At 46.6% G+C, this 27,931-nt stretch overlaps 1 protein-coding gene across 3 annotated transcripts in view; it reads right to left on the minus strand.

The window, feature by feature from the left end:
• LOC119967148 (pleckstrin homology domain interacting protein) overlaps positions 1-27,931 on the minus strand; it is a 322,696-nt gene that overhangs the window by 133,098 nt on the left and 161,667 nt on the right. For all 3 annotated transcript variants that reach the window (XM_038799297.1, XM_038799295.1, XM_038799294.1), the window contains exons 11-15: positions 15,599-15,699; positions 11,596-11,636; positions 10,368-10,466; positions 6,207-6,360; positions 3,240-3,374 (exon numbers count right to left, since the gene is read on the minus strand). In XM_038799297.1, the coding sequence (XP_038655225.1) occupies positions 3,240-3,374; positions 6,207-6,360; positions 10,368-10,466; positions 11,596-11,636; positions 15,599-15,699 (530 nt within the window). The remainder of the gene's footprint in view (positions 1-3,239; positions 3,375-6,206; positions 6,361-10,367; positions 10,467-11,595; positions 11,637-15,598; positions 15,700-27,931) is intronic.

Raw genomic sequence — 27,931 nt, forward strand, 5'->3', positions numbered from 1 at the left:
ATAATTCTAGGGAGCCATTTCCGGCCTTGTTCTCCCACAATCTGAACTACTCGAGCACCGAGTTAATACTTTCTAACAATCTTCGTGGTTACAAGAGACCATGGGTGAGATTCTCTGCAAATGCGGAGAGTCGTAAAGGCTGCCGTGAAACTGGCCGTGTTTCACGGCAGCCTTCACGCCCGTTCCCGGGACCCACGGCGCCGCGGCCTTAACGACTGTCGTTAAGGCCGCGCGCCAAGCCGGCTCCAACCCACGCATGCGCGGTTCCGCATTTCTCCACCGTCGCCCGACAAGATGTGGCGGCTTGATCTCGTCGGGCGGCAGAGGGGAAAGAGTGCATCCCTTTTGGACACAGGCCCGACGATCGGTGGGCACCGATCACGGGCATGTCCCCTCCCGAGCACAGCTGTGGTGCTCCCGCCCCAAACGGGCCTCTGGATGCCCCAAACGGGCATCCAGCGCACGTTTCTACGACGGCAGCAAGCAGGTGTGTTTGCTGCCGTGAAAAAACGGGCGTAAAGGCCCGGCCACTCAGCCCCGGAGAATCGGCGCTCGCCGTAAAAAACGGCGAGCGGCGATTTGTGACGTGGGTCGGGCGAGGGGGGGGGGGGGGGGGGGGGGGGAGAATAGCGGGAGTGCGCAAAAAATGTCGGGAGGCCCTCCCGCTATTCTCCCAACCGCAGAATCGCGCACCCCTATTTTCGTAAATATTTGCAATGCAAATAGTCAGCAGGGGTGCTGAAGACTTTATTTACTCATAATTACAATATGACTGAAAACATTCCTCTGGATTGAAGAAACCCAATTTCAGTTTTCCTATAAGGATTCCTGCTCAGAATCCTGTGGTACTGTAACCCTAAACATATATATCATAGAATTTACAGTGCTGAAGGAGGCCACTCGGCCCATTGAGTCTGCACCGGCTCTTGGAAAGAGCACCCTACCCAAGGTCAACACCTCCACCCTATCCCCATAACCTAGTAACCCCACCCAACACTAAGGGCAATTTTGGACACTAAGGGCAATTTATCATGGCCAATACGCCTAACCTGCACATCTTTGAACTGTGGGAGGAAACCGGAGCACCCGGAGGAAACCCACGCACACACGGGGAGGATGTGCAGACTCCGCACAGACAGTGATCCAAGCCGGAATCGAACCTGGGACCCTGGATCTGTGAAGCATTTGTGCTATCCACAATGCTACCGTGCTGCCCTCAAATCTGCTGCTGATATCAATTAAATAATGCAGGTCTCATTGGACAGAGAACAGGATCATTCTCTGCAATAAAATTATTCGGCTGGTATTGTTCACAGATTATTATTTGAAACTATATCTCTACAGATATTATGGGAGAACTAGGTCAGGCTCTGCGTTTATGCTCTTGTAGAAACGTCGGAACAAATTTTCACTCCCGATTTGGGAGCGCAATGACAGGAAAATCCCCAACACCCCAAACCTGTCTGTATAGTCTGATTTTTGTTCCGGGGGTGCTAATTGGAGTCGGGCCCGCCTCCCCCAGAAAGTTTTCAGAGGCAACTATGGGGCTACTGGGTGCGGAGCGGGCTGTTTAAGAGGCCCAACTCATGGCTCTGCAATTTTTTCCCAACCTTAAAAAGAAAAGAATAAAACCAAAATCAGCCCTCTAGCTCTTGCTTCTCATACCCCACCACCCACACACTTCTCATTCCCCATCCATGCCATCTAATGCCCCCACCTACCCCCATGACCTCCATACCGGCCATGCCAACCTACTCACCTCCATGGCTCTTTATAACCTATGCCAACTTACTGGCAACTCAAGGCAACCCATGCCTCATTTCTTCCATGCCACCTGATGCCCCTCTGCCAGCCCCTCATACCCTCCATGTCCACTTGTCCCTATACCCATCCCCATGGGCCTTTATAGAACCATGCCTCATCACCCTTAGTCCTTATACTTTCAACGGCAACCCACCCAGTATCCACCATGGATAGATCTCAGGAGCCATGGTGAGATAAAATAAAATTCTAAGTGTCTACTGATGACTTTACCATTTTAAAACTCTATAGCCACCCAAAGCTATCAAACTGTGGATTAACATCCCACCCTCCCACTGTGATGTTAGGCTGTGCAACCATTCATGCAGTGTTAATCATTTAATGATAGTCCTCCGGCTTGTGTGAACAGACAGCTAGTGAAGTTGCAAGCACCATTTTGTTTCAAATACAAGCAGTTATTTTTAAATGAGCTTGAGGTTTTAAATGCCTTGACAAAATGGGTTTTTACACACATTCATGTCTACTTCTTCCAAATGGGTACCTGGACCTCTCCCAAAAGGGTAACTGGACCTCTTCAAATAACTCTAGCAGGTTTGGACCTCAAATGTCAGAAGCCTACGATTTGTGTTTTGGCCATCCCCATTAACAGAAATTGCATCTGTTGAAGGCAGCTGCACTTTACATGCCTCCATGAACCATAGATATGCAAACTACAGCTCTCCCCTGCTCTCCCACACCACCGGAAATTGTGCTCATTAGGTTTGGGGTTAGGATTTTGAGAATCAGGGCTCCAGTCCCATTTTCGCTAAAGCACAGAGACCTTACTCAACAAAGATTTGGGCCATGATGTCTGAAGCATGCAGTATTTAGACACGTACATGCAAAATTCAGCAACCACTTGGAAGACCTACAATACCCACAGAACGACTGAAGTCACAACCTTCAGAAGAATGGAGATCGGCTAAGAGTCATAGGGATCTACAGCACGGACAACGGCCTTTGGCCCATCGCATCTGTACTGGACAAAATGACTGCCTAAGTATTCTAATTTTATTTTCCCATCGAGTCAAAATAGAGTTGGGGAGAAATTATATATCATTTGAAATGCATGCTTATGTTGTGCTATATGCAAAATATGCAGTGACCTGTAAATTGAATAGGTACATTTAGTGACAGCAAAATAATCCCACTATTCCATCCTGTTCAGTGATGCCTCTCCAAGGCTCGAGAGTAAAAACATTTCCATGCGCTAATGTATTTAATGATGTTCATTAAGTGCAAAAAAAGGCAACTAAACCAAAAGTATTTATAATACCAGAAAGGTGACAAAGTACCAAACCACTGGAAGATTTAAAGTAACTTTCTCTGTCAGCTGAAAATAAATAATTGTAACAATAATGGCAATTATCAATGCAAATAGGGTAAATTCATTTTTAAATTGCATTTATGCACTTCAAAAAAAACATAAACATTTGTACCATATTGAAATAAGATCGAATTTTCACTCCCCGCACTATGTCCCAAACGATCACATTGCCATCATGCCCTGCAGAGAAGAGGACCCTGGGATCAAAAGGATGAGGTTCAAGTACAAACACTTCATCTTCATGTCCCTGCAACAACAATGATGAATTATTAATAACCAGCAACACATGTATGGGAAATTAGTATGCTGCTTTTCTGAAAATATCAGCCACAAATAATTTTTTGAAATCGTATAGAGTCAGCTTATATGGAGCGAAAATGTATCATATTTTCTCAAAGTGCCGGACTCAAACTGAAACCCAGCATGTAGCTCTCCAGCTGCACAAACCAGGGGCGGAGTTCTCCGAAACTCCCGACGCCGTCGTGAAACCCGGAGTGTTTCACGACGGCGTCGGAGGCCACTCCTCGCCCCCTATCCCCCCCCCCCCCCCCCCCCCCGGGGGCTAGGAGCGGCGTTCCGTAAATGTCGGCCGCCGAGAATGACGCGGCCGGTGCGCCTAATGATGTCAGCCACGCATGCGTAGGCTGCCGTCTTCCCCTCCGCCGCCCCGCAAAACGTGGCGGCTTGATCTTGCGGGGCGGCGGAGGGGAAAGAGTGCGTCTCTTGGAGACGCCGGCCCAACGATCGGTGGGCACCGATCGCGGGCCAGTCCCCTCCCGAGCACGGCCATGGTGCTCACTCCCCTCTCCGCCCCCCACAAGCCACAAACGAACCTTTGGCGCCATGTTCACGCCGGCCGCGACCAGGTGTGGTTGCCGCTGGCGTGAACAGGTCGGGAACGGCAGGCCGCTCGGCCCATCCGGGCTGGAGTATCGCGGGTCGCCGTTCGAGCGGCGTGCCGCAAAACTCCATGGGGGGGGAGAGAGAGAGAGAGAGAGAGAGAGAGAGAGAGAGAGAGAGAGAGAGAGAGAGAGAGAGAGAATCGCAGGGTGTGCCAGAGCGGCCCTCCCGCGATTCTCCCGCCCGGCGTGGGACCGGAGAATTGCGCCCCAGTTTTCTTTCTAAATGTTGAGCCTCTCTGAGAAATCAGAAAGTGGCCGTGATTTACACCATCACCCTAAAAGGGCGGAGCCTGACGGAGCTGGCACCGGGGAGGCCTGGGCCCCCACCCATCTTGATCACCGCAGAAGTATTGTCAGCGTTCAACCCACTCAGTGCCCACTTTCCCCACCCCCTGCCTGCAAGATTTCCCCTCACTCCCCATGGGAAATACCCCTCACCATGGGGCTCCCACGAGGGCCCATCCTAGCTCTGCCCCTTGGCACAGGTCGGAAGTGCCAACCAGTGCCAGGGCACTGCGCGGCATGTTTTTCCATCCACTCCCTCACTGCCTCCCATCCTACCCAGAGGCTATATTTACCTTTGTGCACCGGGGGGCAATACTTACCTTTTCACCCCCAGGAGGGATGATGACCTTGACTGAATTTTGTCTTTCAAAACTTGTCGCAAACCTCGCCGATGTGAGGGGTAACATCAGGGGGGGGGGCATTTAAATTAATTCAAATCCATTAAAATGAAGTTCTCGCCCTCATGGGAGTGAACCATGCGACGTCACTGGAGGAAACCATATTTTTTCTCTGGATTTTCCACCTCCGTCGCCTTTCTCTCTGACGGTGAACACGGGCTGAAAATTTCTCCCCCCACCCCATCTAGTGATGACATCCAACTTTACCTATCCAAGCCCACCTTTTACTGAATAACCAGCTTTGTTCTTTGATACTGCCCATCAGGCATCAACTTTTGGATAAATAAGAATTAAGAATAGAATAGCCAAAACTGTTTATTTTTTATTTTTAATAAATTTAGAGTACCCAATTCATTTTTTCCAATTAAGGGGCAATTTAGCGTGTTCAATCCACCTAGCCTGCACATCTTTGGATTGTGGGGGTGAAACCCACGCAAACACAGGGAGAATGTGCAAACTCCACACGGACAGTGACCCAGAGCCGGATCGAACCTGGGACCTCGGCGCCGTGAGACTGCAGTGCTACTCACTGAGCCACCGTGCTGCCCAGAATAGCTAAAACTTGAGAAAAATGATGAGGATTATAAAATAAATAAGAGAGAGGGATTGGAAAGGGTGAGGGAACATGAAAACAATTGATATCAATGGAAAAAGAAAAAGCGAAGTACATAAGAAATAAAATGAAAGCAAACAAGTGTCATGGGAACATTTGGAGGAGGGGGGCAGGGTTTGCACCCGAGAGTGAGAGAGTGACAGAAATGTGTTTACAGCGAATGAAAGCTGGTCTGCAGGAATATCAGCAAGGTCGTAAATGAGGAACTATCAGAGAGAAATGATCAAAAGGACACCGTATTGAAAATTCAGTGGAAAAGGGAATTGGGCTAAAGCGGCGGGGTATGATAACTGTAACACTCCCTTGGAGAAAATGAAAATTATTAAGTCAGGGACTTCAAATCCAGTTTGTTTATTACAGCTGTGCATAAAGTGAGTTTTAGATGAAGAAAAAAAATGACGAATAATGACGGTCACGAATAACATGATTTGGCAGGAAATCTTGAAAAGAGAGGATTCTGTGCTGCTGAACCAGAATATAAATTTGATCACTGGTCTTAACATGGAGTACAAGAGTTGAGTGTTCCAGGCTGAAGGAAAGGTTTAAAAAAAGAGCTACGACTGCTAATCTTGATGTGGTGGCTTTGCTGCACGATGAAGCACTGGTCAGGATCAGACTTGTCTGCGATATCTCCCATGATCACAGAGTCGGTGCTGAAACATGAAGAGCAGTCGCTTTGAAAAGATACTAAAGAGTGGTCAAGACGAGCTTGCAGGTTTGGGAGAGAAAGAGAGACAAAAGAAGCCTTGGTGTACAGAACACATGGATTTACTCCAAGCCAGAGAGAGAGGAAGAAGGTAATCTTCATTTTGTAACACAAACTGAAAATTCTGATGATGTGCTAGATTAGGTTACTCAACACCAATACTGTAGCTTCTTACCATCAGAACATGTATAAGCTGACCAGTGCAAGAATTCCAAACCTTCAACGTAAGGTTATTGACTGCTGTAATAACAGTGTTGTCATGACGATCCCATGCCACCATGGTTACTTTCAGTTTGTTCACTTTATCTTCTAATCCTTGTGGATTATACCTTTTAAGAACAAGAATGGCTTATGTTAACAACATTCTTTCTAAAAGGAAACTAAACTTCTCAAAGTGTAAGACTTCTGAAAAAAACTTTTACATTTACATACACCTCATTGCGTCTCTCACCTGCTTCACATCTGGTAAAGTCCTCTGGGCTCCCGTGAATGTTAGAAATAAGCCACAAGCAGTACAATAGTCTACACATCATTCAATTAGTTTTAACTTGGACTCCACCACTTGACACTTAATAATAACAATTCAGTCATTTTATTCTCATTTCAACATGATAAAGCATAACATGTGCACATTTCTGGAACGTGTGCGACTCAAGCTTATAGCAAGCATACTAAAGCTTTTCTGAGAAATCACATTTTAAATAAATAATCTTTATTGTCACAAGTAGGCTTACATAAATACCGCAACAAAGTTACTATGAAAAGCCCCTTGTCGCCACATACCGGCGCCTGTTTGGGTACACGGAGGGAGAATTCAAAATGTCCAATTCACCTAACAAAGCCATCTTTCGTGACTTGTGGGAGGAAACTGGAGCACCTGGAGGAAACCCATGCAGACACAGGGAGAACGTGCAGACTCCGCACAGACAGCGACCCAAGCCGGGATTTAATAAGGGTTTAAATAAGAGTTTAGTGCACAGCACTTCGGAAGTGTAGCAAGATGTACCTGATATTAACCTACAATATCATCATTAACAACCTGTTAACCTGTGTTTTTACAGATCCACAAATAATCGCACGAACAATGTATCGCCACTTGTACAAAAGACACAGCGGAATAGGATGATGCAATGGCAGCTTCTCATAACTTTCAAAATGCATTTTACAGCACGAGGTTGTTCTCGTTGCTACTCCACTATCTATCAGCATTGTATCTTGTTTTCGTGCCCTGGCAGGTAACCCAGAGGTGATCCTGGGTGGTCTCCCAGATGACGAGAGGTCTTCTGAGCATTCAAAGGACACAGGCAGCACTCAGCCATGTGAGCAGCCAGGAGCCTGTAAGTAGCACCAAAGGGGTGCATTTAAAATACAGACCAGGCCACCGCGTTCCTGAGTGGGACACATAAAGCCCATGGACTCAACACCAAGCTACTGCCCCCGGCCTGGGCAGCCAGCCCCCCAGCAAGCCCGACAGTTTTCCACTTTTTAAATGTTTCTTTAGCCTCCCGTTCGCACTCCGCAGCCATGGCGCCCAATGCCCGTTTGTAAATACTTGTAGTAATTCGCATCAGTGTGACTGCTGCCTGCCTGAGAGGGTTGTGGCATCATGGAAGTGTCCAAGCCACTAATCACATTTAAATGCATGCAAATTCTGGTTTTACATGCCCTCGCCGACGTGAGATGCAAAACTAATTTTCGCTGCCTGGGAGGGGCCGGAGCATGGGCGCGGACCTCGATTTGTGAGGCAGAGCATACAGCCCAATATCTATGTCCAGTAAGCATCATCGGATGGCAGCACAGTAGTTAGCACTGCTGTCTCGCAGCGCCAGGAACCGGGTTCACTTGCAGTCTGGATTGACTGTCTGTGTGGAGTTTGCACATTCTCTCCGTGTCTGCGTGGGATTCCTCCAGGTGCTCCGGTTTCCTCCCAGTGCAAAAAAGTGCAGGTTAGGAGGGGACATGGGTTAGGGCGGGGGAGTGAGCCTAAGTAGGGTGCTCACTCAATGGTGCAGACTGGATGGGCCAAATGACCTCTTTCTGCACGGTAGGAATTCCATGGTTTTGCTATCTGGGTAAAACCTGACTTCTACTGGCCAGGAAAAAAACCTTAACAATAAATGCACGGGGTTCTCTGCCAACTAGTAAATTTAAATGCAGGTACAATGTCTCAAACCGGCAATCCTGGAACTGAACCCATGTGGCATTTCAGATCGTGCCGCTTTTCGGGTCAGGAGGTTTGGGCCAAGTCAGGTGGGGTTTAGGATCGCACGGACCCCTCCGAGCATGAGAACGACAGGCGCGGGAAGCAGATAACTAGTCGGCTTGCCACTGCAGCACTGAACTGAACAAGCCGGTAAGTTATTTTACTCATCTTATAATAATTAAAATTCAAGAGTGACAGCTTAAAAAAAGTCTTGTTTTCGGATTGCCAGACTCGAGACACTCTACCTGCATATAGAAAATGCAGCAGCATCTGCTTTCAGAAGAAATTAAGTTCCATTTCAGCTTCTCACACGGGTGTCTCCCAGAGTCAGGTTGAGACCTGACTCCGGAGATAAATGATCACTTTTGGACCATTACAAAGTAGAAAAGCAACAATACAAGTACCTCTGCATTCCCTGATGCGTATCAGCAAAATAAATTTGCGTTTATGTAGCATCTTTACCATAGCTAAATATTCCAAGGCACTTCACAAGAGCATTGCCAAAATTTGACAGTGGAAGATTGTACGGCTGGGACTACCCGAGTGCTCTTGCAGAGAGCAGGGCAGGTCAAATGTCCTCTTCTTCAGCTGGTACAGTGGTCAGCACAGTTGCTTCACAGCTCCAGGGTCCCAGGTTTGATTCCCAGCTTGGGTCACTGTCTTGGGTCACTGTCATGTTCTCCCCGTGCCTGCATGGGTTTCCTCCAGGTGCTCTGGTTTCCTCCCACAGTCCAAAGACATACAGGTTAGGTGGATTGGCCATGATAAATTGCCCTTAGTGTCCAAAAAGGTTAGGCAGGGTTACTGGATTACGGGGATAGGGTGGAGGCATGGGTTTAAGTAGGGTGCTCTTTCCAAGGGCCGGTGCAGACTCGATAGGCCGAATGGCCCCCTTCTGCATTCAAATTCTATGATTCTACTATTCTACATGAGAATGCCTGTTAAATCATATTAATCAAGAGACGATGGTAAAAGATGATAGCATCATGTTAAAGATGGACCTGCGATATGAGATGGTTACAGTGAGGGCAAAGGGATTTTAGAGTGTACCACGAACATCATACATAGGCAGTAGACAGATTTGGTACACCGATACTTGGATTTTGTCTGTGTACCTCGGCTCTGGAGAAGATGCTAAGGAGAGTTAACAGACTGCCATTTCTAGGAAACACTAGAACCAGAGGACAGAATCTCAGACTAAAGGGACGATCCTTTAAAACAGAAATGAGGAGGAATTTCTTCAGTCAGAGGGTGGTGAATCTGTGGAAGTCATTGCCGCAGAAGGCTGTGGAGGCCAAATCACTGAGTGTCTTTAAGACAGAGATAGATTGGTTCTAGATTAATAAGGGGATCAGGGGTTATGGGGTAAAGGCAGGAGAATGGGGATAAGAAAAATATCAGCCATGATTGAATGGCGGAGCAGACTCGATGGGCCGAGTGGCGTAATTCTGCTCCTATTTCTTATGGTCTTTTATATTTGAGTACAAGAAATACACAGAGGTTAGAAGACTAGGCCACAGATCTAGATTTCGTACCATATATTGACAGGTATTATGACAGTTAAAGTAAAATCCTCAATTGACATTTGTGATTTGGAAACCTGCTAGGTTTTTCCTTATGTTTTGAAATTCCAACATTTATATTCAAAGTAAACCAAAATGAAACAGAGTTTTATTTAGTACAATTGCAGTGATGTGAAGATTTGAGGCTAAACTGCACTTTTGACAGTGAACGTGAGATAACAGATCAGTTATTTCCGCATCTGCCATTGGTCCGCGGAAGGCATAATTTTCAGTGATCAGATTAACAACTGCAATGAGAACTGGCCCATTCTGTGAAGTAACATGATAACTAAAATCAGCTGTTTGGCTCCAATCACATCACAGGGATGGTCATTTCCAAACTTTTGTAATCAGAACCTTCTCTACCTGCAGCTCCACCCAAAGTTCAAGCCAAACTTCAGCTTCCCAGCGCTTGCAACACTGGCACATTTTCTGCCACGGACGCTATTTCTGCACTTTGCAGGCGTAGTTTGCGAACGGGAATATTTCTAGATTAATGTCCAGGGTGTTATAGTAATAACACTTTGTACCGTAGAGCAACATAAATGAAAAGATAGCTCTGGTCTCTCACCCAGCTGGCTTGACAGCCATGTCCAGTAAAATGCTTTTCCACTCTTGCCGTCGAAACTGCCAGATCCTTGCAGTCCCATCACGACTTCCGCTAACAAACCTACCAACAGAGCCAGAACCTCACATGAAAATTACATTAAATGTATATGAAAATAAGTTACGGGTGCGATAGCAGAGCTGCCATATAGGAAAGAATTAGAAAGGGTAGTGCCAGAGGATTGGCAGACAGCTAATCGGAGTCCTTTATTTAAAACAGAATTTAGAATAAATCGCGAGAAATATGGACCACTTAAGCTTAATGTCGGTGGTAGGAAAGATAATGCAATCTTTATTCAAAGATGTAACAGAAAAACATGCAGAAAGTGTAAACAGGTTCAACCCATCAATGATACAATAATGAGAACACAAATTTATGACAATCCCATAAAAGGAATAAAAGGACGATTAGAAAAAAATATTTACACAGGGCAGTTAGTATGTGAAATTCTATGCTTCAAACTATTGCTAAATCAAAATACATGAACTTTTCTAAAAGGGAATTAAAGATAGTTGCTTTAAAAAGAGCAATGATAAAACCTACTGAGAATCTGGAAGAGAGTGGATGCTCAAGAAGGGATATGGGGAGACAACAGAGCAGTGGGTTTAAATTAGAGTTACTCCAGCAAATAGTCGGTACAATCATGATGGACCAAATAGCTCTCTTTCCTATTAATGTCTGTTTCCATGAGAACAAAAATAATTTGCACAAAGTGGGGCGATGGCATAGTGGTATTGCTACTGGATTAGTAAATCAGAGTCCTAAAAATCTGGAATTTAAAATCTAATAATGACCATGAAACCGCTGTTGATTATCATAAAACCGTAAAAATCTATCTGGTTCATTGCCCTAATCCTTTAGGGAGAATGTTTGCCATCCTGCCTTGGCCTGGCCTACATGTGACTCCAGATCCACAGTAACGTGGTTAACTCTTAACAAGGGCAATTACAGATGGTCAATAAATGCTGGCACAGCCTGTGATGCCCACCACCCATGAATGAATTTTTAAAAACTTGATATTTGAGAGGCCAGTTTCTATCATATAATTCTAAAAATGTAAGTTTTGATGTACAAGAACAGTCAGGTTCACTGCATTAGGAAGCACAAACCAAGTCATCAGTTGACAAATGTTATCTAACAAACTGTAGCAATTACACGGATTTAAAGTTGCATGTCGTATTCTTATTCTTACCTGTCACTCATGTTGGAGAACTGAATACTGTCAACTTTGTCCTAACAGAAATGTAGACAGGAGTAAAAATTAGGTGACAGCAATCATTTGGCCATTTGAAAATAAATTAAACATCTATATTGGAATCTACATGCATGCCAAATATGGGTATCCATTTTGGTAGGAATAACAGCAAAAGGGATTATTATTCAAATGATAAAATATTAAAACATGCTGCTGTGCAGAGAGACCTGGGTGTGCTAGTGCATGAGTCGTAAAAAGTTGGTTTACAGGTGCAACGGGTGATTAAGGCGGCAAATGGAATTTTGTCCTTCATTGCTGGAGGGATGGCGTTTAAGACTAGGGAGGTTATGGTGCAATTGTACAAGGTGTAATGTGAGGCCACACCTGGAATATTATATTCAGTTTTGGTCTCCTTACCTGAGAAAGGATGTACTGGCGCTGGAGAGTGTGCAGAGGAGATTCACTAGGTTAATCCCAGAGTTGAAGGGGTTGGATTATGAGGAGAGGTTGAGTAGACTGGGATTGTACTTGTTGAAATTTAGAAGGATGAGGGGGGATCTTATAGAAACATATAAAAGTATGAAGGGAATAGATAGAATAGATGCGGGCAGGTTGTTTCCACTGGCGGGTGAAAGCAAAACTAAGGGGCATAGCCTCAAAATAAGGGGAAGTAGATTTAGGACTGAGTTTGGGAGGAGCATCTTCACCCAAAGGGTTGTGAATCTATGGAATTTCCTGCCCAGTGAAGCAGTTGAGGCTCCTTCATTAAATGTTTTTAAGATAAAGGTAGATAGTTTTTTGAAGAATAAAGGGATTAAGGGTTATGGTGTTCAGGCCGGAAAGTGGAGCCAAGTCCACAAAAGATCAGCCATGATCTCATTGAATGGCGGAGCAGGCTCGAGGGGCCAGATGGCCTACTCCTGCTCCTAGTTCTTATGTTCTAAATGTTCCATTTTATAGATAGGTAAACCTCTTGCATGGATTTTCCAATATTCAAAGAGCATCACGGTAACACAGTGCTTGAAAAATGAAAATCGCCTATTGTCACAAGTAGGCTTCAAATGAAGTTACTGTGAAAATCCCTTAGTCGCCACATTTCGACGCCTGTTCGGGGAGGCTGGTACGAGAATTGAACCATGCTGCTGACTTGCCTTAGTCTGCTTTAAAAGCCAGCTATTTATCCCTGTGTTAAACCAGCCCCTGTATTCACTGTTGCCTCAGTGCCAGGGTCCCAGGTTCATTTCCCGGCTTGGGTCACTGTCTGTGTGGAGTCTGCATGTTCTCCCTGTGTCTATGTGAGTTTCTTCTGGGTGCTCCATTTTCCTCCCACGTCCTAAAAGACGTGCTTGTTAGGTGAATTGGACATTCTGAATTCTCCCTCGGTATACCCGAACAGGCGCCGGAGTTTGGTGACTGGGGGCTTTTCACAGTAACTTCATTGCAGTGTTAATCTAAGCCTACTTGTGATAATAAAGATTATCAGTTGGCTGCCACAATTCCTTGTCATGCATGCGTTGGGCCCCTCGTAAGGATTTCCACTTGCAAAGTAAGCAGCAATTAGCTGTCCTGGTCTCAGGCATGCCAATAGATTCAAACTTTAGCAGTAGATTGAGCTGAGGAAGGAGCAGTGCTCCAAAAGCTAGTGTTTGAAACAAACATGTTGGATTTTAAGTAAGACTTCTTACGATATACAGGAGACCACATTGGGAGCAGCGAATGCAGTAGACCAAATTGGAAGAGATGCAAGTGAAACACTGCTTAACCTGGAATGAGTGTTTTGGGCCTGGAATGTTAAGCATGAAAGAGGTAACGGGGCAGGTGTTACACCTTCTGCGATTGCATGGGAAGGTGCCATGGGTGATGGGAGAGGTACTGGGTATGGTGGAGGAGTGGACTATATTGTCTCAGAGGGAGCGTTCTCTGCGGAATGCTGACAGAGGGAATGAAGGGAAGATGTGTTTGGTGGTGGCATCATGCTGGAGTTGGAGAAAATGGCGGAGGATTATGTTTTGCATACAGAGGCTGGTGGGATGAAATGTGAGAACGAGGGGGACTCTATCCTTGTTCTGGGAGGGAGTGGAGGGGGCGAGGGTAGTGCCGCGGAAGATGGACCGCACACTGTTGAGGGCCCTGTCCACAACTGTAGGTGGAAAATCACGGCTGAGGAAAAAGGAACACGTTTTCGAAGCACCATTTTGGAAAGTGGCATCATCGGAACAAATGCGACGGAGACAAAGCAGTTGAGAGAAAGGGATGGAGTTCTTACAGGGTGTAGGGTGCAAAGAGCTGTAGAGAATAGAGGGACATGCTTCACTTTCTTCCCACTTCTGGTTGAGACAATGTTGAAGTTATCACAATCAAGCCATGGTTATTGTAATTCCTTTTACATTATCAAGCTGTTAGCCCTTCAATCAAATTCTCAATGGAAGTACATCGGGCAGTGGGATCCAGCAGTAGCAGAAAACTGAACGACATTCTACCATAGAAAGGTGGGTGGGTACAGGCACCCAGGTGGGCTGCATGGTAGTGCAGTGGTTAGCACTGATACTTCACAGCTCCAGGGTTCCAGTTTTGATTCCTGGCTTGGGTCACTGTCTGTGTGGAGTCTGCACATTCTTCCTGTGTCTGCGTGGGTTTCCTCCAAGTGCTCCGGTTTCCTCCCACAGGTCCCGAAAGACGCGCTGTTAGGTGAATTGGATATTCTGAATTCTCCCACAGTGTACCCGAACAGGTGCCGAAATGTGGTGACTAGGGGCTTTTCACAGAAACTTCACTGCAGTGTTAATGTAAGCCTACTTGTGACAATAAAGATTATTATTATTAAATGTGAAGCAATGCATTTTGGAAATAAACAATACTGAGAGGCAGCGTAATCCAAATTGTTTTGAGGATGTTGCAAGAGGAGAGACCCCTGAGGTGCATAGTCACAAATCTTAGAAGGTGGCAGGGAAAGTTGATCAGGAGGTTAAGAAAGCCTATGGGATGCCCAGTCGGCCTTGTAAATAGTTGAAATGAATACAAAACAGGAAAGTCATGATAATTCTTAACAAATCATTGATTAGGCTCCAGCTGGAGTGCTGTGTGCAATTGTGTATTTTAGGAAGGATGTCAGGATCTTCAACAGGCAACAAGGAATGTTTATCATAGAATTTACAGTGTAGAAGGAGGCCACTCGGCCCATCGAGTCTGCATCGGCTCTTGGAAAGAGCACCCTACCCGAGGTCAACACCTCCACCCTATCCCCATAACCCACTAACCCCACCCAACACCAAGGGCAATTTTGGACACCAAGGGCAATTTATCATGGCCAATCCACCTAACCTGCACATCTTTGGACTATGGGAGGAAACCAGAGCACCCGGAGGAAACCCACACACACACGGGGAGGATGTGCAGACTCCGCACAGACAGTGACCCAAGCCGGAATCGAACCTGGGACCCTGGAGCTGTGAAGCAATTGTGCTATCCACAATGCTACCGTGCTAAAGTTTACTAGGATTCTACCAAGGATGGGGGACTTAGGTGATGTGGAGAAATTGGAAAAGTTGGAATTCTACGCCTTGCAGTGAAAAAGGTTATAGGGAGATCCAGTAGGTTTATTTGGGATTTTGATGGTTTCTCAGTTTTGTTCTGTTTCCTCTAGGGATCAAGGCAGTAACTAGATATCGTGGATTTAAAATCATGGGAGCGTAAAGAGAGAGGATTTTAGGATGAACTTTTTCACAGAGAGTTGTTAAGATTTGGAAAGCAGAATACATGGGAAAGTTCAAAAGAAATTTAACATGCACGGGAAGAGGACCAACGGGATGGGGCAAGAAGAAATAGCTGGGTGAGGACAGCTTTCCCCAAATAGCCGACACAGGTCCAAATTTCTCGTTTCCTGTTGCAAGATTCTTTGGTCACATTTAATTTTATTTCCAATATTCAACGTCATGACATTAATTTTGATTTCACCTTGGTAAATCAATTAATATCATTCCTAGAGAACAAAGATTCTTACAGTATGAAACTCCAACTCTGAAATCTTCTCAGGTTGCCCTGACCCAAAGTAGTAAACTCTTATAATATGGTCTGTGCTCCCTGTTGCCAAAAACATTCCACCTGTAAAGAAAAAGACAAGACTCATGTAAACGTTCGTTAGTCACATCTGACTAGGATTTAAAAGAACATATGTTTAATCAGCACCTTTCTCACAAGATGAAGAGTAGCACATTGACAGAAATAAACTGCCTATATGTGGCTTTCACACTCAAAATAAGCAAACCATCTAATCACATTTACAAGTCCTGCTTAGATTTATTTTCTTTCATCCAATTTGGTCTTGAATTATGTCATGGTTTATGCGGTAACCAGCGGGCCTGGAAGCAAGTCAATACTGGAGGTGGGACCGCGATGTCAGAAAATCCCCCGACTTTCATTGCCCACCTCCCAAGATGAATATTCAGCCCTAGGCGGATGTCAAACATGCAGCCACAGGACTAAAATGTCAACCATTCATGTTGCTTTCTGCTACCCTGTGATTCATCATCCCTGTTGGATCCCTTCTCTCTCCCTACCTACTTCTCAAAACCTGTCCAAAATTCTGGTTGAATCTTTCCCAGACAACAAATCATACCTTCCTTCCAAAAAGACAAAAGGATAGAGAAAGAAACAGAAAAAAGACAAAGCAAGTAGAAACTGGATTGTCATAAAAAAAATCTGGTTCACTAATGTCCTTCCACTGATGTCTAGTCTGCACATGGATCCAAATCCACAGCAATGTGGTTGACTCTCAACTGCCCTAAGAAATGGTTCAGCAAGCCATTCAGTTATATCAAACCACTACAGAGAAAGGCACCTACCCCATTCACTTCTCAACGGCAATTAGGGATGGTCAGGCAATAAATGCTGGCCTTGGCCTTCCCATGAACGGGCATAAATAAAAATTCTAAATTGAGGGAAGGCAGATGACATGTACATGATCACCCAGACAATGACATTGATTTCTAGTAAGGCATTCAAGGATTCAAACTTAAATTTAAGTATTATTTATTACGCACCACTGACAACTATTAATTGATTAGATATCATAGATTGTGGATTTCATGTTGCATATTAAACTCAACTAAACAATATGCCAACTAAACAAATTCCATGCCTTTTAAAAATAATTGATAACACTGAGTGTGAACATTTCTACTACATATAGAGACTGTTTGTGTAGATATTGATGTATTTCAAGGTTCCATATGCTTGACTGCTGGATTATGCTACCTTCTATACATTAAATAAATCTTAATAAGGACATAATTTATTTGCCAAGAAATATTGGAATCGAATTATGATACCGATGATAATTGTTGCAGCTGCAGTTCTTCTGAAGGCTCAAGTACATAAGAACATAAGAACTAGGAGCAGGAGTAGGCCATCTGGCCCCTCGAGCCTGCTCCGCCATTCAATGAGATCATGGCTGATCTTTTGTGGACTCAGCTCCACTTTCCGCCCCGAACACCATAACCCTTAATCCCTTTATTCTTCAAATAAATGTACCTTGCAGCAATAAATCACACTTTGCCAGCAAAATAACCTATGATTATTTTAAGTCCAATTAGCAGCGGTGTGATAATTGCCTTAAATGCAGGTACGTTGCACGCAACCTTGATTTTAATGAGGGTGAATCTATGAATGAATTTAGAATCACAGAATGACCACTAAAAGTAGGGGGCCATTTGGCCCAATATATGTATGTGGGCTCTCTACAAGAGGGAAGCTGGACCTACTTTCCTGCCTTTTCCACTCAGACCTGCACTATATTTCTCTTCAGATAATCATCCGATTCACTTTTGAAAGCCACAACTGAATCTCACCACATTCGCGGGAAGTTCATTCCAGATCCTAACCATTACCTGCGTGAAAAGGGTTTTCCTCGTGTTGCCTTTTTTTTTTGCCATTGATATTAAATGGTTGTCCTGGTGTTCTCCCATTTTTACTCTCTCCAGACCAACCCCTCATGATTTTCAACGTCTCTATCAAATCTTCTCCAGTCAAGATTGATTGAAAAGCAGTCTGAACTGTGGCTCAATTGGCAACATCCATGCTGCCCTCAGCAACCATTACAACGTCCCGCACATTCCTCACCGAGTTTGCCTGACTGGGTCCGGCAACCCCCACTTGCTGCAAGTGCAGCATCCATCGTCATCTCTCGTGTGACATGTGAGAGTACCTTTAAGAAATGGAGCAGCTCATTTTACTGAAGTTATGTCAGAGGGTGGGGTAGCTGAGTTGAGCTCACTTCTGCTTTTTGGGAGTTTTAGTTTCAGTTTTGAGGAAAAGAGCTTGGGTGTGTCTGTGTTTTGCAGGGAGCTGGATTTGCTGTGATCTGCCATGAAGACTATCTCTGAATCATTTGGGTGATTTAAACTCATAATAGTAATGTCTTTAACCTGATGTGTTTCTGTTGTTAACGGTGTTAAGTCATTTGGAGGTTTGAAGCAACATTTTGAGGGATTATTTAGTGTTGTCGTATTTTCGGGGTTATCTTTGGAGTAAGGGGTGGTAAATGATCCAATGTTTATTTAAAAAGGTTAATTTGAATTCATGGAATAAACATTGTTTTGTGTTTAAAAACCCATGTGTCCATAATTGTAATACCACACCTGGAGACAAAGCCGTGTGCTTCAAAAGCAACAATACATTAAAGGGAGAGGTTAGTTGAACTCCATGATACATTTTGGGGTTCTGAAAACGGCGCTCCCATAACACTGGGGGCTGGTTTAGCTCACTGGGCTAAATCGCTGGCTTTTAAAGCAGACCAAGCAGGCCAGCAGCACGGTTTGATTCCCGTACCAGCCTCCCCGGACAGGTGCCGGAATGTGGCGACTAGGGGCGTTTCACAGTAACTTCATTGACGCCTACTCGTGACAATAAGCGATTTTCATTTCATTTTTCATTTTATTTCATTTCATTTCATGCAGTGCTGGATCCATCGTTCCCGGAGTCGCATAATTAATGTTGTAAGTCACCTGCTCTACAATGCTCTCTCTCATTTGTGAAATTCAGGGGTCCTTAAATGTACCTGTGTATGTGCCATTAGAATAATCTATGCTCCCAGGACAATTGGAGTGACCCACTCCACATTAGGAAATGCTAACACCAGCTAGTCTAAAATTTCATTTGAAATGACTGGCAAATCAAATGAAAGATTTGCTGGTGCAATGCAACTAATTATAATTTTAGCAGTCAAAAGAAGCTTGTTTGACATTAATTTTCCTTAGGTAACCTGAGCTTGTAACTGAAATTCAAAGCAATTTTGCTTTAATAAAATTGTTGCTTGGATCAAAAATTAAACCAATTTATCCTCGGAAACAATGGGATTTATTTCTGAACCATATTTACAGAAATATAGGAAAACTAGTGACAAGCTAGAGTACAGAAGAGTCTACATGTTATTCAAACGTAGGACAGAAAAATAACCAAAAAATGAGAACCAGTTTTAATAATATTTATAAAGAGGTATCAAATATATATATGCAGAAGTAGCCGTTCCAGAATACACATTTGCATTTTCAATGTGTCATGTTTACGTGGCAATTTAATGTATGATTGTCAGGTGGTAGAACATGTTGAGCCAATGCACCACTGAAGTATAAAAGAAAGATTTTCAAAGACAATCCAAGGCTCAGACCCAAATCTATCAGAAACAGTCCAGAGATGGGACACAAGTACAATTAGTTAGACCCAAGGAAGGAGTTGGTGGTCACTTGTGATGCATCCCCCTATGGGGTAGGAGCCGTCTTAGCCCATAGAGGAAGGAATGGGGAAGAACGGTCAATAGCCTATGCTTCGAGGACCTTGGCGATGGCTGAGAGGAAGTATGCCCAAATCAGAAGGAAGGACTGGCGGTGATATTCGCAGTAAAAAAATTTCACCAGTATCTGTACGGGCGGAAATTCACCATAGTGACGGACCATAAGCCGTTATTAGGGTTATTAAAAGACAAGTCAATACCCCCGATTGCATCAGCTAGAATCCAACGCTGGGCGTTGCTACTGGCGGCATATAGGTACGTTCTGGAGCACAGACCGGGAACGCGAGTAGCACATGCAGATGCTTTGAGCAGACTTCCCCTCCCGGACACTCCGCCGCAAATACCAAAAGTAGAGGAGACAGTAATGACTCTAAATTTTTTGGACACCCTACCAGTAGACGCACAACATATTCGGTTGTGGACGCAAAAAGACCCAGTTTTAGCCAAGATGAAGCATTTACTGCTAACAGGGGAACTGGAAAGACCAGTGGAGCCCCAGATGCACCCGTACTGGAGCAGAAGGGACCAAATAACCGTTGAAGACGGTATCCTATTATGGGGAGCCCGGGTAATCGTCCCAGCTCAGGGCTGTCAGGGAATCTTAACTGAGTTACATCACGGACACCAGGGGTGTCTAAAATGAAGATGCTAGCTCGAAGCTACGTCTGGTGGCCAGGTTTGGACACAGACACAGCAGCCTTGGTACGTCGGTGCCAGGAGTGCCAACAGGGGCAAAGAGTGCCACCAGCGGCACCATTGCACCCGTGGGAATGGCCAGGCAGACCGTGGACCCGCCTGCATATTGACCATGCCGGCCCATTCATGGGCTCAATGTTTTTGGTGATAGTGGACGCCCACTCCAAATGGTTGGACGTCCACCGGGTAAACACGGCAAGCACAGCATCGACAATTGAAAAGCTCAGGGCCTCGTTTGCAACACATGGACTTCCGGAGGTATTGGTGTCGGACAACGGAACGGCATTCACAAGTGGGGAATTTGGAAAATTCCTGAAGGAAAACGGAGTCCGTCACATCAAAACGGCCCCTTACCATCCAGCAAACAACGGCCTGGCAGAGAGAGCTGTCCAGACACTTAAAGCGGGACTCAAGAAGCAGCCGGCAGCGTCAATGGACACAAAGCTCTCCCGCTGGCTGTTTGATTACAGGACCACACCGCATTCCACAACGGGCATACCGCCAGCTAACTCTTAATGGGAAGGCGGCTGCGAACGAGGCTGAGTCTCCTTTTCCCAAATTTAACGGGGAAAGTGGAGAAACAACAGGAGGCCCAACGCAGGGGGCATGATAATAGTCGGCAGCAGAGACATTTCCAGGTGGGGGCACCGGTTTGGGCCAAGAATTATGGGAATGGACCAACGTGGGTCAACGGCACGGTAGAGTCCCAAACAGGACCCATATCCTATGAGGTTTCAATAGGAGGTAAGGTGCTGAAGAAACACCTAGACCAAATAAGGGCAGCGGAACCACACCTGGAGGCAGGCGAAGCAGGACCGCCTCAAGCTGGGATAGCCCAGACGGAAAGGATACCCAGCCCCGAGCAATTTCTCCAGACCCCATCATCCAGTCATCAGAGTCGGAGATGGACACACTCGATGAGGCCGCCGCGACACCTCTCCCCGAGGAGGAGGAAGAACAACTTCCAAGGAGGTCTTCAAGGAAAAGACGGGCACCTATAAGGTACACCCCGCCCACTTTGGAGAACGACCCGGCGGACGACACAGAGGTGACAGACCCAGACATGAGGAGCAGGAAGAAGCTCAGAGGAATGCCAGCTGGCATCCAGCCTCCTCCGCAACTCCGCATCTCCGGCAACCTCGGCGCCAACTGGAAAATCTTCAAGCAAAAGTTCCTATTGTACATAGAGGTCACCGACCTCGAGGCAGCATCGGATGCCAGGAAGATCGCGCTATTTCTCTCCACTTTGGTGGATCACGCCATTCACATCTACATCTCCCTTACGTTCGCCGATGGCGAAGACAAAACAAAATTCAAAACAGTCCTGCTGAAGTTCGACAGCCACTGCGACATTGAGGTGAATGAGAGCTTTGAACGGTACATCTTCCAGCAGAGGCTTCAGGGTAAGGATGAACCTTTTCAGTCCTTCTTGACCCATCTCCGCATCCTAGCGCAGTCATGTAACTATGACTCAACGACTGATCCCATGATACGGGATCAGATCGTTTTCGGGGTCCACTCTGACTCCCTGCAGCGGCAGCTCCTTAAAATCAAACAGTTGACCCTCTCTGTCGCTATTGAGACGTGCGTTGTCCATGAGCATGCCAAGAATCGTTACTCCCACATCAGGGCGGCAGAAACTGCAAAGCTGGCCTCCCACGAGGCGGAAAGGGTGCAGGCCATCGCACAGATGCAGGGCCTGAGCATCGAGGAGAGTGGCTGTTTCGCGCGCTATTCCCAGATCCCTGTGCATGCGCGCCACGACCGAGTGGACAATGAGACCGACAACCCGACTGCGCAGGTGCGTACGTCGACCGAACGCACTGCGCATGCACGATGGCGCACGGAACGCGCTGACGTCAGCGTCATGACCTGTCTGAATTGTGGCTCCGCCCACTTAAAGCGGCAAAGTCCGGCAAAAGGAGGCCGATGTCTCCAGTGTGGCAAACTTGGCCACTACGCAGCCCTTTGCAGATCTGCTCCACCGCTCAGGAGCCAGCGATCCCGGCTGCGGCGCAGAAGTGTCCACTCGATACAGCAAGGCATGCCAGATTCCGACAGCCCAATGGACCCTGATACTGACTGCCTCAAGTCTCCATATCTGGTGAGCATCATAACCACACACAAGCTGGCCTCCACCATGCCTGCGCAACGCTCTCGATCCTCAGTGTGGATCCAGACGACGAGTGGTGTGCTGTCCTCACAGTTAACAAGGCTCGCATCCGATTTAAACTGGAAACCGGCGCATCTGCGAACCTCATCTCACAATCCGACCTCAATACCATCCAGGGCCGACCAAGCATTCTTCCACCGGCCTGCCAGCTCCTCGACTACAATGGCAATGCAATAGCTGCCAGTGGCTCGTGTCAACTAGGGGTATCCAACAACGCGATCAAGGCAACATTACGGTTTGAAATCGTCAGGCCTGACAGGGCGTTCCTGCTTGGTGCTCACCCCTGCAAGCTCCTGAACCTGGTTCAGCGAGTCCACACCATGTCGTCGTCACCGGCGACGGCCTCGCCCGATGGAAATTTGCAAGACGACATAGACGACATTATCACGCAGTACCACAGCGTATTCGATGGAATGGGCACACTCCCGTACCGATGTAAAATCCTGCTCAAGCCGAACGCCACATCTGTAATTCATGCACCACGCCGGGTGCCGGCATCCCTCAAGGATCGTCTGAAAAAGCAACTACAGGACCTCCAAGACCAGGGCATCATCTCGAAGGTCACAGAGCCAACAGACTGGGTCAGCTCCATGGTCTGCGTAAAGAAGCCATCAGGGGAGCTCCGCATTTGCATTGATGCTAAGGATTAAACCACAACATCATGCGAGAGCATTACCCGATCCCAAAACGTGAAGAGTTGACCAGTGAGATGGTCATGCCAAATTGCTTCAAGGGGAAATACAGCTGGACGCGTCCCGTCACAAGCTGTGCACGTCCAACACCCCGTTCGGTCACTACTGCTACAACCGCATGCCTTTCGGCATCATATCTGCCTCCGAAGAGTTTCACCGCATCATGGAGCAGATGATGGAGGGCATCGAGGGGGTGCGAGTATACGTGGACGACGTGGTTATCTGGTCCACAATGCCCCAGGAACACATCATTCGCCTCAAGCAGGTCTTCCAGTGAATACATGAACATGGTCTCCAGCTCAACAGGGCCAAGTGCTCATTTGGTCAATCGGATATTAAGTTTCTCGGTGACCACATCTCGCAGCAGGGTGTGCGGCCAGACGCTGACAAGGTGTTGCCGATCAACGCCATGAAGACCCCGGAGGACAAGACCCCGGAGGACAAGACTCCGCTTCCTCAGGATGGTCAACTTTCTCAGGAAATTCATTCCCAATATGGCATCCCACACCACGGCCCTCTGCCATCTCGTCAAGAAGTCAACGGACTTCCAGTGGCTGCCCACACATGAAGCGGAATGGCGTGAGCTGAAGGCAAAGCTCACCACAGCCCCAGTTCTAGCGTTCTTCGACCCAACCAAGGAAACCAAGATATCAATTGATACAAGCCAGGACGGCATTGGGGCGGTGCTCCTCAAGCGAGATGACTCCACGTCCTGGGCTCCAGTGGCATATACCTCCAGGGCCATGACGCCTACTGAGCAACGGTATGCCCAGATCGAAAAGGAGTGTCTGGGTCTCCTGACAGGAATAGTCAAGTTTCACGACTACGTTTACGGGCTGCCGAAATTCACGGTGGAAACGGACCACAGGCCTCTAGCCCACATAATCCAGAAGGATTTAAATGACTGAACACCTCGGTTACAGCAAATTCTTTTTTGACTCCGCTGCTATGACTTCGAACTTGTCTACACGCCAGGCAAAGAGCTGATCATTGCAGATGCCCTATCCCGGTCCATCACCACACCGTGTGAACAAGGTGACTTCATCTGCCACATAGAAGCGCAAGTGCAATTGTGTGCCACCAACCTCCCACCCTCTGACGAACGGGTGGTCCACATTCGTGAGAAAACGGCCAAGGATCCTCTACTGCATCGTGTGATGCAGCACCTTACCCATGGCTGGCAGAAGGGACAATGTCCCCAATTCTTTAACGTGAAAGACGAGCTGACGGTTGTGGAGGGAATCCTTCTGAAACTCGACAGGATCGTTATTCCTCAGAGCATGCAGGCTATGGTGCTGGGTCAACACCATGAGGGTCACCTTGGAGTCGAGAAATGCCAACATAGAGCTCGGGAGGCGGTTTATTGGCCAGGCATTAACCAGGTTATTGCCAACACAGTCTTCAACTGCCCCACCTGTCAGAAGTTTCAACCGGCTCAACCCAAGGAAACAGCATGAGATTGTGACCTCTCCGTGGTCCAAAATAGGTGTAGATCTTTTCAACGCCAAGGGGCGTGACTACATACCCCTGGTCGACTACTTCTCCAGTTACCCAGAAGTGGCGAAACTGTCCGACCTCACGTCGAAGGGGGTCATCAAAGCCCGCAAAGAAACATTCGCCAGGGATGGGATACCGCTCACGGTAATGAGCGACAATGGTCCATGCTTTTACAGCCAGGAATGGTCTGATTTTGCACAGTCCTACAACTTCCGTCACGTTACCTCCAGTCCCTACTACCCGCAATCAAACGGGAAGGCCGAGAAAGGGGTCCATATTGTCAAGCGGTTGCTGTGCAAAGCTGCAGACTCAGGCTCCGACTCAACCTAGCAATGCTGGCATTCAGGGCTACCCCACTGTCCACTGGGTTGCCTCCAGCGCAGGTGCTCATGAATCGCACTCTGAGGACCACAGTTCTCCAGGTATCCATGTTCCAGACCTTGGCCACCTCACGGTTTTACAAAAAATGCAGCAGTCGCGGGCCCAACAGAAGGCCACATATGATGCTCATGCCACGGATCTACCCGAGCTGGCTCCAGCCGATCATGTTCGCGTCCAGTTGCCTGAGGGCGGCTGGTCAGCCTCAGCTGTTGTTGCCAAACAAGTTGCCCCAAGGTCTTTCCTTGTCCGCTTGGCTGATGGCTCCCTGCTACGGCTCAACAGACGGGCATTGCGAAGAGTTCCACGCACACCACCTGACCGCAGTGCTCCGCCTGCCATCATATTTCCTCCAGACGTACCCTGCTATGAGGCCACCGATCTGCCAGCGATCCTGCTAGCCCACGCGACCACCACGATGGCAGCGATCCCACCTATCCACGTGCAGCGATAGACAAGAATTTGTCGCCCACCACAAAGACTGAATCTGTAGACTGAACTTTTGTAAATTTTGTGACTGAATTCATCGATTTGACCTTTGTAAATATTGCTTCGTTTGCCATGTATCTGCACTATCGACACCTTCCCATGTATATACGTTTGTTCAAGCACCCTTTGTATATAGTCAGGCATATATATATATACACGTATACATACTGAGTATTTATTTAACTAAAAAAAAGGGGAGATGTCATAATATCCACTCATGTATATAATGAGATGCAGACAGGCAGTGATTGACACACAGGATGACCAGTAAACATACAACACAGTACAGCCAATCACCAGACAGGACACTACCACTATAAAGCCAGAGGGCACTAGGTTTCCCGCTCTCTCGGGACTCAGCTACTGAGACAGTCAAGAGTCCACGAGCTAGCCAGTGCAAACACCATGCGGTAGCTAGTAAGTCTGGTCAGGCTGCTACAAGGTCACCAGTCAGATCAGTATAGTGTCGACCCACAGCTGAATATGTATAGCTGTTCTATAGTTGAATAAAATAGTGTTGGATCTTCTCCCGTGTTAGACGTCTGTTTCTAACTTCCCTGCATCGAGTGCAGTCCACATCGAACCAACCTGCCTAACACATCACCTTTAACATAATAAAAACAAAACTCAAGGTACAGGACAGGAATTTTATGAAGTAAGATTTGGTCTGAGCCACAGACAGCCGATGACCCAAAGCTTGGTCAAAGATGTAGGTTTTAAGAAGGATCTTAAAGGAGAAAAAAAGCAAGAGAGGCAGAGATGTTTCTGGGAGCATATTATAGGGCTTAATGGTGGAGCAATTAAAATCAAGGATGCAGAAGAGACCAGTTCGAGACCAATTAAAGAAGTGCAGCTATCTCAAAATATTATGTCGCTGGTGTTATAACTTGCCCAGACCCTATTGGCTGGGGACAATTGGTTACCCCATGTGGTCTTGGGGAATATGAGCTCCTCCCAATGAAGGGGCGGGGCAATCAATAGATCATAGAATTTACAGTGCAGCACAGTAGCATGGTGGTTAGCATAAATGCTTCACAGCTCCAGGGTCCCAGGTTCAGTTCCCGGCTGGGTCACTGTCTGTGCGGAGTCTGCACGTCCTCCCCGTGTGTGCGTGGGTTTCCTCCAGGTGCTCCGGTTTCCTCCCACAGTCCAAAGATGTGCAGGTTAGGTAGATTGGCCATGCTAAATTGCCCGTAGTGTCCTAAAAAGTAAGGTTAAGGGGGGTTGGGTTACGGGTATAGGGTGGATACGTGGGTTTGAGTAGGGTGATCATTGCTCGGCACAACATCGAGGGCCGAAGGGCCTGTTCTGTGCTGTACTGTTCTATGTTCTAGAAGGAGGCCATTCGGCCCATTGAGTCTGCACCGGCTCTTGGAAAGAGCACCCTACCCAAGGTCAACACCTCCACCCCATCCCCATAACCCAGTAACCCCACCCAACACTAAGGGCAATTTTGGACACTAAGGGCAATTTATCATGGCCAATCCACCTAACCTGCACATCTTTGGACTGTGGGAGGAAACCGGAGCACCCGGAGGAAACCCACGCACACACGGGGAGGATGTGCAGACTCCGCACAGACAGTGACCCAAACCGGAATCGAACCTGGGACCCTGGAGCTGTGAAGCCATTGTGCTGTCCACAATGCTACCGTGCTGCCCCTCAATTCAGCTGTACAAATAGAGCTGCCCAGTGTGGTACCGGCTAGCGAGAGAACCAGCAGTGAACTATTGGTGCTATGTAAATATGGTTGTACTCTACAAAGATGTGCTGGATCCCTCGTGGCCATCCTAAAAGCTGGATAGATAAGAGGGTCAGGGATACAGAGGGACTTGAAACAAGGATGAGATTCGAAAGCGAGGCCCTGTTAAACTGAGAACCAATGTAGGTCAGCGAGCACAAAGGTGATGAGTAAATCGGACAGACTTGGTGCGACTAAGGATACAGGCAATAGACTTTTGAATGACGTCAAGTTTATAGAGAGTAGAATACATGTAATGGGACGATGTATCAAATATGTAAAGAGAAAAAGGATGACTCTTTGCATCCAACTTTCTATCACTGGATAAAAGTGCATGTAAAAAATAAGAACACTAGCGATGGTCCCAGCAAAACCAAGGCAGAAGCCATCCACTCACCCAGATGAATATTTGCTTGTTTTAAAAGGCAACTGCATGCATCACAATAATGGCTACAAAGGTATTGGTCACCTCATTAATATCACGCAATGCACAGATGACCTAAGTAGGCGTTGGTACATATGAAGAAGCCTAGTCTTTGGGGAGTGGATGGGCAAAGGGATCACAAACAAGCCTATTTATGTAGTGCCTATAACAGAATAAAACATCCCATGGTGCAGTTTCTCTTTAATTTTACAAAAAGTTAATTTGCATTAGATTCAGCAACAAGTGAAAAATGAAACTAATGAAGTATCTACCTGAAAACCAAGAACTGGTCTGTAGTTTCTAGAAACAGGTAAAAGGTAAAATCGTCACAGTCCCAGATGGCCATAGGCTGCTTTCCTCTTTGAGGGGTGAGAGCTGACTGGTGGTGATTTAACCTGAGGATCACCACATCTCAGGCATGGGGCAAAGTTGATAAGGCGGGTCCTTCATGAATAAT

Source organism: Scyliorhinus canicula, chromosome 6, assembly GCF_902713615.1.
Source record: "Scyliorhinus canicula chromosome 6, sScyCan1.1, whole genome shotgun sequence".
In the NCBI taxonomy this organism is placed as follows: Eukaryota; Metazoa; Chordata; class Chondrichthyes; order Carcharhiniformes; family Scyliorhinidae; genus Scyliorhinus; species Scyliorhinus canicula.